The 13886-nt window shown below is 39.6% G+C and overlaps 1 protein-coding gene across 3 annotated transcripts in view; it reads left to right on the top strand.

Moving 5' to 3' along the window:
* The window catches only part of klhl13 (kelch-like family member 13), a 35015-nt gene that overhangs the window by 17009 nt on the left and 4120 nt on the right, over positions 1-13886 (top strand). For all 3 annotated transcript variants that reach the window (XM_046411746.1, XM_046411744.1, XM_046411745.1), the window contains exons 3-7: positions 3563-3704; positions 5585-5717; positions 6830-7026; positions 7592-8387; positions 11535-11648. In XM_046411746.1, coding sequence (XP_046267702.1) covers positions 3563-3704; positions 5585-5717; positions 6830-7026; positions 7592-8387; positions 11535-11648 — 1382 coding nt within the window. The remainder of the gene's footprint in view (positions 1-3562; positions 3705-5584; positions 5718-6829; positions 7027-7591; positions 8388-11534; positions 11649-13886) is intronic.

Genomic DNA, 13886 nt, shown 5'->3' with positions numbered 1-13886 from the left:
GAGAGAGCAACTCCCGGCATTCTCATTCACTCTGGAAAGTTTATCAATCACTGTGCAATAGTTTCTTTATCGCTAATTATTAAAAGCCTGTCAGTTTCACACTGTGAACTTCAAAGGAACCCTCTTCCACCCTCCGTATAGGAACAAAGCAGTCTAAAGATGAAGGTTCCTCTTCTATTTCATACCTTTGTTTTATTTTGGGGGTTTTTTCTTCACAAACCAAAAGCACAAGACCAGCAGTCATAGACCCTAACATGGAAATGCCAGTTAAAGCTTTGTTCTACCAAGTTATGGAGGGCTGTGTTGGACATGGTTGCAAGTTTATTTGTCCCCTCCGATTGCTGTTGTTGTTAATCTCATTGCAGATAGATAGACGTCAGCCTTTAGGTAGAAACAATAGAAATCCTTAATATCATTAACTTGCCACAGAATATTGATTCAGCCATTAGTTTAATCTTATTCCGAGCTCTCGTGGCCAAATTTCTGTCTAGATGTGTCCTATTGCAGTGACACTAATTTAATATCAGAATCTCCACAATCCATTTTTAAATTGTATTCAAAGTTCTTTATTGTTGGTATGTTCGTCCTGCTGCACCTGAAAAGAATATTAAATGCGCCCATCTTCACATTCATGTTGTTTGAATGTCACTGTGAAGTGTTGCGTGACTTTGATGGTAGCCTGCCAAGCATTTTAAGTACATCTAAAACCTATATCTTATTGAGAAATGTTGTCCCCCTCAAAGCACAGGGGGAACACTGGCTTACAAATGTTAAAACCACTCTGCTAACTACAAAAAAATCAAGTGACAATACATGCAAAGAGTTGGAATTGCTTCATTATATAAATAGTCCACCCAAAAACCATTAGTCTTTTACATCTGACAAGCACTGCCTGCTGCTCATGGGCCTGTTTAAAGACCCAAATTTGCTGCCATGCTGAGCCAGACGTTTTTGTAAAAGAATATTTTATCAAAACCAGGCCAGTCTTCATCTGAAAAATGAACAGCTTTTAAGTCTCAGATGCCGCACTCATTGACTCATCTCTGTATATTGCATGGGAAATAGTTGTAACTCCGTTTTCATTCAGTGTGTGAGGGGCAGATCTTCTGTGGTGTGTCTGTGCATCGGCTGTCACTGAAAGCGAAACAGGTTATGGGGCTTGTTGACACAACCTGCCCCCATTAATATCAGTCACAAGCCATTCCTTTTTGTGTTACATTAGCTTCATTATCTTAAAAAATAATGACCTCCCCGAACTCTCGCTTTTCTAAAAATGCTGTAAGACATTGATTGCTTCTTAGTCTGTTGTTTAACAAAAAGCACTCTCAAGACCAAGGCCAGCTTTTGTTTGTTTGTTTTTTTTTTTTAAATAACAGCAGCAATCTCAGTTTTGAAATAAGGTGCAATGGAGGTGGGGATCTAAGTCAAAGCAGTGCAGTTAACATTGTTTACTTGTGATGTAACCTTTAGAGATGGTCATGCTGTTTGATAGCAGATGACAAATGCTTAGCTGGCTGTTGAATGAGCTTCAATCTCTAATGTCAGTTTTGTCAGCACAAAATGTACCCAAATCCCCAGAGTATTCCCCTTGGGGCTCTGAGTCACACTTGCCATCTTTTCGCATTCATTCTCGGGGGAGCAGTTAGGGACTTTACGTTACGTTTCAGTCAGACTGTCCTGGAGCACAGGAATAGCTTAAGAATTGGGCTATACAGATGAGAAACACTAATATATCATGTTCCCACAGAGCAGAGTTTGTCCTTAGGCTATTAAAGTCTCAACAGAGTCGAGCTTTTGTGTAGAATCTCTGGATTATAAATCGAATACACGTTTTGGCACACAGATGTTAATTTACTTCAGTCATCATTAGCAGAGTTTTGTCTCCAAAGTTATTATTATTTTCTCCCAGAAAACTCAGATATAATGTTTGCATATTTACTGTGGTTTTAATGTTTTATTCACTGCTGTCTGAAAACTAATGTTCTTTTCAGGGCTGTGCAGGACATTTCAAAATTCTTTGATTTCGTGTCCTCATTTATCTCAGCTATGTGATGCATCATCTCTCTGTGCAATTTATTCCACACATCCATCAATTTCCTGCTAGAGTCAAAGCACTACCTGTACAGCATTAAGGTCTATTTGTCAATAGGCCTCTGCAATAACTTTAGTTTTAGTTCATTGCAAAAAAAAACTCCTAGCAGAGCATTAATTTAAAATGAGTAATTTCACGTTCACCTTCTTAGTTAATTTTGTAAATAATTTGAATTAATGATCCTTCTCTGTGATCCACCTTTTATGCCTTGGGTCTTAAGGCCCTCTTGGTGTCTCCGTAGAGGCCACTGTGCTCATTTTAACACTATCATGTAAACACATCTGGTCATGAAAGGCCATGAGGTTATTAAAATTTTGATGGCTCCTTCATGTGCTCCAAAATGGAAATGGTTCATCGTCCAAGGAGCATGAATGTGTTGCTTTTTATATTTTCATATTTCATATTATAGCAGTAAATGGCTTTTATACATGGCTTTATCCAAAGCATTCTACAATTTGCCACGCACACCCACACTGATGGCAGCTGTTTAAATGGTCAATTGTGACTTCAAATTAAAGGTCAAGGTCTCACTGAAATACCATGAGTCATTCCATGACAACGAATATCCGTGAAATAGTTTTTGACCTGATGCTGGCTCTAGATTAAAGACATGATCTGTATTGGGACTGGTCATCTTCTGAGAAACATGAATATTCATGCCAGATTTCATGACACGTTGGCCAGCTGGTGAGATATCTTGCTTTGGATCAAACTGCTGAATGGGCATACTGACTAACCAACTAACATCACCAACCCCCATCCCCCACTGGTGGTGTGGCAACACATTTTCAGTGTATTAGAAACAAATAAAAGTTTTTGTGTTTATGCTCAGTGGGCTTAGAATTTGTTTGCACACATGGTATATTGGCACAACTTAACCGCAGATACAAAGCAGTTACTGTAGTTTTATTTAGTGTCAGCCTCTCACATTTTACAGCTGGGACTTTTGACTTCCAAATAAACATAGATAAGAGTCATATTCATCACTGATATCATGGAGTACGATGTCTGCCAGCTAATGTTATTTAATCTGTCCTGAGCTCCAAATGCAAGATGTGCTTTAACAGATACCGCAGGCAGTCTTTAAAATGGAAACGTATTTTCAGAGTTGATTTAGTTTTACAGTAGCACACAAAATCAAATATGGAAGCAGCTAATTGTATTTAAGGCCACTGAGTGACCTCAGCAGAGTTCGGTTTCCTGCCCGAAGGCACTTTGGGAAGGGCGGATTATGCTTTTGTCTCTTCCCTGGACTGTTTTCCCCAGCTGTTCCAGGCTTACAGACCTGCAACTTTTAGATGACAATTTGTCTAACAATTAGGCTACCACCACCATGTCCTTATGTAGTGTCACTTTGAAAACTCACCTGTCCTACTTTGAATCAGCTAAAGTGAGAGAGACACACATGTTTTTGCTACTCTTTCTTTTTGAAGTAAAAACCTCTTTTCATTCCCCCCCCCCCCCCAATAGATCCCTCGTGGAGGACGACGACGCTCACATGAAAGTTGCTCTGGGCTATGGTGATATGGGCATCTCTGCTCACCTACAGGCATCAAAGACAGGAAACACTCGATTTTTCACAAGCAACACACACAGCTCAGTGGTTCTTCAGGTGAGAGTTCACACATGTAGGGACAATGTATTACAAAGAAGTGAATGTAGTGTCCTGTTTCTTTAGAGATGTTGTCAATATTGTATGCAATGTATCTCTGTGTATAAAAAATGTGCTGATTACTGGCTGGCTTAACAGTGATTCATATTTCTTATCATTTGAGATTAGATTAAACTCCAAGTTTATCTAGGCCTACTACGACACTACAAACTGGAAAATCTGTCCTAGTTGAATTTCTTTGCAGCTTAAAAACCATCCTCGCTACAAAATCAAAACTGTGGAAAGAGTTTGTGAAAGGAGTTACAGGATACAATTTAATAGCTCGTATAATATTCCTATGATTAACCAAAAGCATTTATATTTGGATATACAGGATATGGTTCCTGTGTAATTTGATATGAAGTGTGAGAACAACAAGAATATTATGAAATTCTGCTGATCGAGAATGTAAGAGAAAGACATTGATTGAAGTCAATAAGTTGTTGTAGTGACCTACTTTCTCCCCAGAAATGTGCACATTTGAAGTAGTGGCTTCAACAACCAAAGCACATAAAACTGTGTTGATAAAGAACAAAGTATTCTCTCCCTGAAGTGTATCAAACTTCTACATCATCTTCTTCTACTACATCTCATCATCTCACAAAAAGAACAGCTCTCTTGTAAGAGAGAGCTAAATTATCTATCAGTGGCAGAGCATGAAAAGTTAATAATGATATAAAATAGATATATGACAGTAAAGTAGGAATCAGCGTCAGGAATTATGAAAGAAATTAAAAAAAAGAGTTATGGATTTCAGTTTACATAACCATACTGTACCCTTCCTGCACTCTGTGGCTGCTTTAGGATCAGAACCTGAAGTTGTTGTAGTGGCGGTTGGCGTTGTGCTGTGCGCCCCTCGTCACTGCTCTCATTGAAAATGAATGGCTGTTGGCTGCTTTTGCTGCACATATATCTTTTGGTGTCAGAGCACAGTAAGGGAATGATAATGATATTTCTAGACCTGATCTTGCACCCTGAGGCAGTTAGTTAGTAGACTCACTTAGTCTCGGTTAGCTGGTGCATGTGGATATCTCGTTATCTCGTACCTCGTTACTGATAGTCTGTATCAATATAAACCTGGAAAAAACATATCAAATGATCCCTAGTTAGGACTTAAACCATGACTGGCAATGGGGCCGAGGCAAAGGGTGCATTTAACGTAACCATTCTCCCCATTTAATGTGAAAAACACAAGATACGGAAGGCAATAACATTAGGTGTGCAGATGAGTGGAGACATATGAAGAATGCGTCGTGAGTACAGTATGTCTGGGATGTTGCTGTGCCTACGCAAGTTCAATACGCTGCAGCTTCAGACATATAATTCTGAACCAGTTGCATGCAAGACAGTGAAGAAAACAAGCATCCCACAATCAGTCAGGCAGGCCAAGTAGACCAGAGGGCCGTCACACACCGTCAGCTCACATCTGACAGGCTGTGGCTAAACAGTGTGTTGATTCATCTGCACTGAAACACAGAAGTTCAGGTTTGTGTTTGGGCAAGGAAAAACGGCTAGGCTCAAACAGCTAACGGTTACTTTCACTATTGATTATTCTGTAGATTATTTTCATGATTAATTGATTAGTTTATGAAATGTCAAACAGTTGTGAAAAATGCTCATCACAATTTCCCAGAGCACAAAGTGACGTCTTCAAATTCCTTCTTCTGTCCAACAGTTCAAAACTCAAAGGCTCTTCATTTACTGTCATAAACAACAAAGAAAAGCAGCAAATTCTCATGTTTAAGAAGCAATGAATAATCAATAATCAGTCACTGCAGCTCCTAATGTTCAATTCAGGACCCCTGAGCTCGGCTCAGTAACATTCATCTCTCTTCTGTTAGGGATTTGACCAACTGAGGATAGAAGGTTTACTATGTGACGTCACACTGGTGGCAGGGGACGGCGATGAAGCTTTCCCCGTACACCGTGCCATGATGGCCTCCTCCTCCGACTACTTCAAAGCCATGTTCACAGGTGAGTCTGCCACGCCTAAACAGGACATCTGCTCGACTAGCTCGATCAGCTACTGGTAAACTACTGGCGCCAGTTTACACCAGTGTTGCTGTAACATGTGCACTGATTGCTTTCTTTCTTCTTCGCTCTTGCACTATGCTCTCATTTTTTATTCATGAACATCACAGTGCTTTAACACAATCACAGTTGTGTCACTGTCATTTTACCTCTGGGGAAATTACTCAAATTGACCTTGTGGCCACATCCTCCCTTTATCTTTAGCCATTGTTATGCATTGTTTTTCATGGTGCCTTTGTACTTGTGCTGATTGTAAATGTAACTTATTAGCCTGTTGTACCTCCCTGATGCACTGTATGCAGAGGTAGAAGAATCTTGAGTACATTTGAACACCTACAGTGTGTGAAGGATATTTTCAACAACAGCAGATAAACTATAAATGTTTTTATACATAGAAAACATTTTAGTTTACAAAAAGGTAACTGAACTGAAAAAGAACCTGTTAAATATGTAAATGTAATATGTATTGTAAAATCTAAATGAAAGCCAGTAACATATGTTGTTAGTCAAGGTGTTCATCTTGTATTAGATTTATTTGCATTACACTTACATAAGGAGCAGTAAAAGGGAATTTAAACATTGGAACAGTTAGTGGGGTTACTTTGGGTCTCATATCATGACAGTAGTTGAAGTAAGCCTGGAGATTTGGCATTTAAAATATATGTTTAAGATGAAGGTTGTGCAGTGAGAACAGAAGAAGAGCTTGTTAAAGTAGAAGTAGGGAGAAAGTGGACTTGGAGTGAGGCACAGCTCATTAGTGATAAGGGAGCTGTGTCAGCGTCGATGCTGAGCGATGGGATTCTGACGAACACCTTCAGTCCTTTCTCTGAGCACAAGTCCTTTGACACTGAAAACAAGTCATTGGCATTTAAGGCATATGCATCGACAGGAAATAATCTTTATTTTTCCGCTTCGTTAACTAAGCTTTATTCTTCAAGTTCTTTTAAAAAAAAAAATCAAGTAGATGTTGCTGCTCACAGGAGTGTCAGTCAAATAAGATTATAAGTTGAATCGTGTCGTGTTTTTCTTTGTGCCCCAACTCTCTCCTGATGCAGGTGGAATGAAAGAACAAGATTTAATGTGCATCAAGCTTCACGGAGTCAACCGAATAGGCCTGAAGAAAATCATTGACTTTATTTACACAGCCAAGTTGTCACTCAACATGGAGAATCTGCAAGACACACTTGAAGCAGCCAGCTTCTTACAAATCCTCCCTGTGCTGGATTTCTGCAAGGTTTTTCTTATATCTGGGGTAAGTAAGCATACAAGCTGCATGTTACGAGTCCATTACGGAGCCTTCCTGTAATCTTCACCAGTTGTAAATGTGATGTTTGCCATGTTTAAGGTCCTTGGATAAAATAACTTAATATTGCTAGTCAGACTGTTTTGGCAAACACCAGAATCCCCCAAAACATTGGCTATTGTCCCCAGAACAAAATCATCATCAGATGATAGCCAGTGGGTTCCAGGAGTGGCTAAAATGTAACTAAAATTAATTTTTGGAGAGAAAATCTAAGTAACAACTCATAATTGTTTTCATTATTATTAAGTTTTTTTTTTTTAATGAGTAATTCTAGGAGCCCATATTGTCATTGTCAGATTGCTTATTTATCTTGCCAACAGTTTAAAAACGGACGGCATCCTTCAATGCTAAGTAACTGATATTTTGTAATTAGAAATCCTTGTATTTAAGGAGAGCTTTCTCTTTAATAAATATCTCCAAAGTTGAGAAAAGTCATTCCATTCCAGTTATTCCTCAGATTTGTTGTCAGTCTTAGTTGCTGCTCTCCAAGATGTTTATTTCCTCTTCCCTGCAGGTTTCTCTCGACAACTGTGTAGAGGTGGGGCGCATTGCCAACACGTACAACCTCACTGAGGTTGATAAATATGTCAACAATTTCATCCTGAAGAACTTCCCCTCGCTGCTGGGCACGGGAGAGTTTGTCAAGCTACCATTTGAGCGGCTGGCTTTTGTACTGTCCAGCAACAGCTTGAAACACTGCACTGAGTTAGACCTGTTCAAGGCCGCTTGCCGCTGGCTGCGATACGAAGACGGTCGTATGGACTATGCCCCAAAGCTCATGAAGAACATACGCTTTCCCCTCATGAACCCACAGGAGCTCATCAATCATGTGCAGACAGTGGACTTTATGCGCACGGACAACACCTGTGTCAACCTTCTCCTGGAGGCTAGCAACTACCAAATGATGCCCTACATGCAGCCAGTTATGCAGTCAGAACGGACAGCCATCCGCTCAGACAGTGCCCACCTGGTCACCCTGGGCGGTGTTTTGCGCCAGCAGCTTGTTGTGAGTAAGGAGCTGCGTCTTTTTGATGAGAAGGCTCATGAGTGGAAGGCGCTAGCGCCCATGGATGCACCCCGCTACCAACACGGCATTGCAGTCATCGGCAACTTCCTCTACGTGGTGGGTGGCCAAAGCAACTATGACACCAAAGGCAAGACAGCAGTGGACACGGTGTTCCGGTACGACCCTCGCTACAACAAGTGGATGCAGGTGGCATGCCTTAATGAGAAACGTACCTTCTTCCACCTCAGTGCACTCAAGGGACACCTCTACGCTGTCGGTGGAAGAAACGCTGCCGGGGAACTCGGTGAGTTTATTTCCCTGCTCGTTCGTTTGTTTGTTTGTTTGTTTCATCTTGTGTTTTTTAAGCAGCAGCAGAAGCATTTTAATTAATATTGTTTGAGATTATACACTTAAATATCAAGGAGCAGCAGGAGAAAGAATGTGCAGTTTAATAAGGCTGCAAGCGTACTGATGCTGTTAATCAAGTGATGTGCCCACACATCATTTGCTGTTTAAACATGTTGTGTACATAATGTCTGTGTAATTTAATAGAATTTAGGGGATGTTCAAATTATTGTGAACACCTTTTTACAATATAATGTAATCCAGTGTTGAACATTCCAACAAATTCACAATCCTTTCTAATGTTTAATGTTCACTTTCAGTTTTCACTGTGTTTGGTCATTTTTGAGGCTGTAGCTTGGTGAGATGTTGTTTTGAGTTTCATTTTATTTAAACTTTATTTATTTTTTATTTTTTTTTAATATTTTTTTACCTTCTTATAATATAGTACCATACAACAAAGCCTGAGCCTACCCTGTTAACTATTTCCATTGAGTTGACCACTTCACTGACATGACAGGAACCATACTGGCACAGAGGTTTCCTGTAAGTGAAAGGCACATTTTTGTCAGAGGAATTTTCAGCATTTGAATCTCATCACCTTTAGTCAGTAATCAGATGCTTTTCTTGGGTTTAAACGTTTTGTTTTTTTGTTGTTTTTTTTTTTTTTTACATTTGGACGTTTGAATTGAAGTACGGACACTTAAATAAACCGATATATCTCTAGTTCACTCTAGTTTGGTTGTTGATGCTGAGCATCCAATCTGGAATCTGCAGCCGTAACTGTGGACCACAGAAAGGTGCCACCCAATACTTAAATTCAGCTTTGTAAATGCAGCTGACAGAGAGAGGCCACTGTGTGAGCAGTCTTCTCTTCTGGGTTATAATTAGACCAGAGAACACGGCCTCGGTTCACTGCCTGTCTACACAACTGCCTTTACTGCTTTACGTTCCATTGCTCTTTCGCTGCGTGTGGTTTAGCCTTGATGTGCCCTGATGTGCCCAGCCCCTGCGTTTGATCCGTTTGCTCTCGGTAGCATATGGGTGTGGTTTTATTGTTTCATCCGAAATGCTCCGATTATAAAAGAAAGACTCTTTATTAGGTATGATTCTGTTCTTTTTAAAATGACAAAATACAGTTTGAAGAGCTATGGTATAAACCCTTTTTGAAACGTTGTTCTTTGTGTTTAGATTTGTGGGTGGGGAAGTCAGTATTTACTTTAATATAGGTGTGTCAGACAGATCACTCCTTCACTCAGGTCTACCATTTGACAATTAAGACTTTTCATTTTGGAAATGATATTCTTTATTTATTTATTTGGTTGTGATCAGACAGCCTCACAATGACGTTTGCTCCACATACAGACTAGTATTACTTGATAAATCTTTTTTCAAATATAAAAAAAATCACTTTATGCCATTTACTTTCATCTGCGTGTTAATTATATCCCTGTCTCATCTTTTTAAGCCTCATGTGTTTGTAAGAACCAGAAGTCTTTCTCCAAGCTGTCTTTGATCACACATGGGAGGAGTTTGCCTTCAGGGCTTTCTGCCAGAAAGTCTGATGTTGGAGTATAAAGAGGAACAAAGTATAAGTAGATAGGAGGTCATGGTGGATGAATGGGTCAAACTTGGATTTTCACCCGGGAAGCCAGGGTTTATGTCCTGTGTGAAACCAAAAGCCAACGTTGACCTATTATTTTTACACTTAGTTGACTTAAGTGTTTAAAGCTGCTGAGTGCACATATAGACTTTATTCAGAATAGTTGAGTAAACATGTTTGTGCCATATTTCAGTGTTGGTAGAACAAGTAACATCATGCATGTCAGCACAGCTTCTATGGTAGAACCGTTTTTGAACCATAATGGGATGATTTGATTGGATGTTCAGAAAAGAGTCACTGAACTTGATCATTTTCGCTGGGAATTCATACATTATTTACAGTATCTTTGGACCCCATTACAAGACCCTGACCCCCATTGTGGAAACCACTGCTTTGCTTCAGAGAAACATGCTCCATAGAAATTATCATCAAATGTCACAAGCTCCAAACTGGACCTGTGGACTGTACTATTAAGTTCTCACAACAACCTTTCAGTGAAACAAATTAATGCTAATTATAAACGTGACTTTTTCAGATGATCACAGAAAAATCTCATCTTATTTTTGTATTTTTTAAATTTACCCGGAAATAAAATGACCAAAGATATTGGAATATAAATTGACAACATTCAAACTTTTTGGACACTTTGATTTTTAGCATTGATTTCTGATTGTGTATTGCAATCAGCTTAACTGCGTTTTAGATCTGGTCAGTATATCTTTTCTTTTCTGATATGTCTGTTTAACTTCCACTTAAGGGTAGGTGACATGGCCAGAATTTTTTTGTCACGGGATGTAATTTTATATCACAGTATTGGTAGATTTCATGATATAGTAGTTGTTCCTTGAATTTAGTTTAAAATGGTTTAAAATAACTGTGCATTACTTTATCACATTTGATTTTGTTTCTTTTATTTAGAAATTCCATCCAAGCAAAAGTAACCCTAACATGAGACGAGAATTGAGTTATAAACTAAAGACTAGATTTGCAAGACCACACGAGAATCTGGCCCTGATTGGCTGGCATAGCCTGCCCCGAAAATATACCACAGACAGCCAGAGAGAGTTTCCACAGTGGAAACTTTTTGCGAAACCTCTTCCGGTTTCTACCTTTGCGGTGCGCTGACCATCATATCACCCAGCCCAACTTCCATTGAGTGGCTGCAAGATTCTTGTTGTAATCTGGAATTATAACATTTTGTCAAATGTATTTGGCTGCTCGTTAAGGGGTCGCTCAGCCCGTGTCCCTATTTCACTTTTTCACAGATTTTGTAGAATCATCCTTGGGGCCTTAAGATAAAGGATTTTACAATCTGCCTATTTCCTCTGCACAGTGCATTTTAGTGCTGATGGGGTTGTGTACTCTGTATTTAAATCCGCTTTTTAGCTCCCACGCTGAGACCCTCCAAGGCCTCATTTGCTGCTGTTTGTCCTCCTTAGTTGCGTCTTGACCTACTTTCTACTAATATGTTCTTTTTTCCTTTTTTTGTTTTTTTCTTTCTTCAAGCTACTGTGGAGTGCTACAACCCAAGGACAAATGAATGGACATATGTTGCCAAAATGAATGAGCCACATTATGGCCATGCTGGGACGGTATATGGTGGTTATATGTATATTTCAGGTAAGTGGCTCCAGGGAGCTTTGACAAGTTCATTTGTAATCACCCCTGTGTGTGTGTGTGTGCACGGAACAATGAGACCGGAATTATTTTTCAAGATTCAGTCTGTGATTGGCACATGTGCTAGAGGTTTGCAGGGGGAGTGGGATCACAATAGCAAATTTAGTGCCGTTAAAATAATTTTACCACGAATTTGGTGTTCATATTTTTTTGCCTAGCGGGGGATACAGTACATTTTAGGTTTTGGGTTTTCAGTGAGTCAGTAATAAGATTTCTATCTGTATGCTGATGCTGGATTTGTATCTTTTGAACTTGATACAGCATATAAAGAAAGATTTTCTTTCATCATCGCTCACGCCCTCGATTCATCTAAGCTGAGCATGCAGGTGACGTTAGCTGAAGTCTGTGAGGGCTCACTGCTTATTTTTCCAAAGATTCCACTCTGAGGTTGGGCCTTTGGGCAGTTACTACTTGCTCGTGAGGTGTCACCTTAGTACTTGTTCACTTCATAGGAGTGAAAACAAATCCTGTGTTATGGAGATGAGCCCTAGTTTTTCAGTGTGACTAATCCACAGCGGTTCTACAAAGGAAGGGGGTGGAGGGTGGAGGGGTGGTGGAAGGAAAATTGGGAAGGATGGAGCAAAGTATAAGACTGAAGCCTGTGTAGGAGGTGTAACACTGAAGAGCTGATGTTAATCCCTCCTGGCTCCCATTGTCATTGTTCTACAACACACGAACATAAACAGTCTTCAGAAATATGAAATAGAGATGGATATTTTTTTTTTTACGGTTTATTATCCATACCCTGAATATCGTATTGAATAACAGTGGCACGACAAGGTTATCTCCAAACAAATGAACAGTATATGGCTTCCAAGCAATAAAATATACCAGTTACAGCATTTTGTTGAGATCCCAGGTCAAAGTGAATCATCATCACTGTTGGAATTTAGAAACTTAACCAGCAGAGCTTGATCAAATGCAAACCTGAGCACACGCACGCACGCACATACACACACATGCCAGCAGAGCAGTGAACAGCAGCTGTTTGAGTAGTGAAGCAGTTACAAAGTGAGAATTTCACCGTGTGTCTGTGAGCTGTTCAGAGAGACAGCACAGTGTCTCTGTATGGGGGGTAGACTTCATCTCTGCAGCCTTGATAAATTAACATACATTAACGTCTTTGCACTGGTCACATACTGTACTAGCAAGCTGTGAGGCTTTGGCAAAAGAAATAGAATACTGAAAACCTCTTTAGCAGCAATACTATTAAGCTTATTTACAATGTAAGTTGCTGACCAGCATGCACACTGTTTTATTAGATACACTCCCTGATTTCGATTACTGTGCACACAGCCAGTGAATTTAATTTTACAATCCACAGATCTCATTATTCCTGCAAATCTTTGTCAATATTATGTAGAGGTGTATATAAACACATTACCCAGCATTTTAGTTCCAGTTCCGGTTTTATTTTTCAGTTCCTCGCAGTCAAGTTCACAAATGACACGACATGCTTTTGCTTGTTTGTTATTAGTGTCTGTTAAGAATTCTTTTTATTTTTTCTTTTTGATTTAGAGTTCATATTAATGATCCCTGAAAACTTGCTGGAAACAGGCCAGAAACTAATAAGTGACTTCATACATGTGTACTATTGTTGTTTGCATAAGCGTAAAGCAAAACTTTTCTAACATATATAATTAGTTAGTATTTCACTTGGCCACCAAAAGAAGTGGGGCATATGTGGGACCACACAGACCACATGATTTGGCAGGCGTAATATTGCTGTGGAGTGAAGATGAAAGGCACATTTTCACTTTTTTAAATAAATAAACTAAAATGATGAATAACATAATAGTCAGGGACTGTGCTAATCTGCTGCTGCCAGCTGTCAGTCTTTTTGCCCCAGGCTCTGCTCTGCAGTTCATAGTGTTTATTGCTCACCCTTTTTGATATTCTAATGGATTCCTTTTGTTTTGGTTTCATGTTTGAGTGAAGTACTCATTAAGCAGGCCAACAGCCTGGTATATTTCACCGACACAGCAACACAATGTCATGCTTTGCACCTGCAGCAGCTGAACCTCCATGTTGGGGAAGATGAACAGGAGTACAGCTGATGATGCAGTTTTGTGAGTGAGTTTTGGGGGTTCTAGCACAAGAAAGGATCATGCATAATAGCTCAAATGACAACTGTTTGTAATAGACTGCGGTGCTTTTAAGTCCAAAAGGCACAGGTAAACG

The sequence above is a fragment of the Scatophagus argus genome, chromosome 14, assembly GCF_020382885.2.
Source record: "Scatophagus argus isolate fScaArg1 chromosome 14, fScaArg1.pri, whole genome shotgun sequence".
Taxonomy (NCBI): domain Eukaryota; kingdom Metazoa; phylum Chordata; class Actinopteri; family Scatophagidae; genus Scatophagus; species Scatophagus argus.
This window is presented reverse-complemented; position numbering and strand designations above follow the sequence as displayed.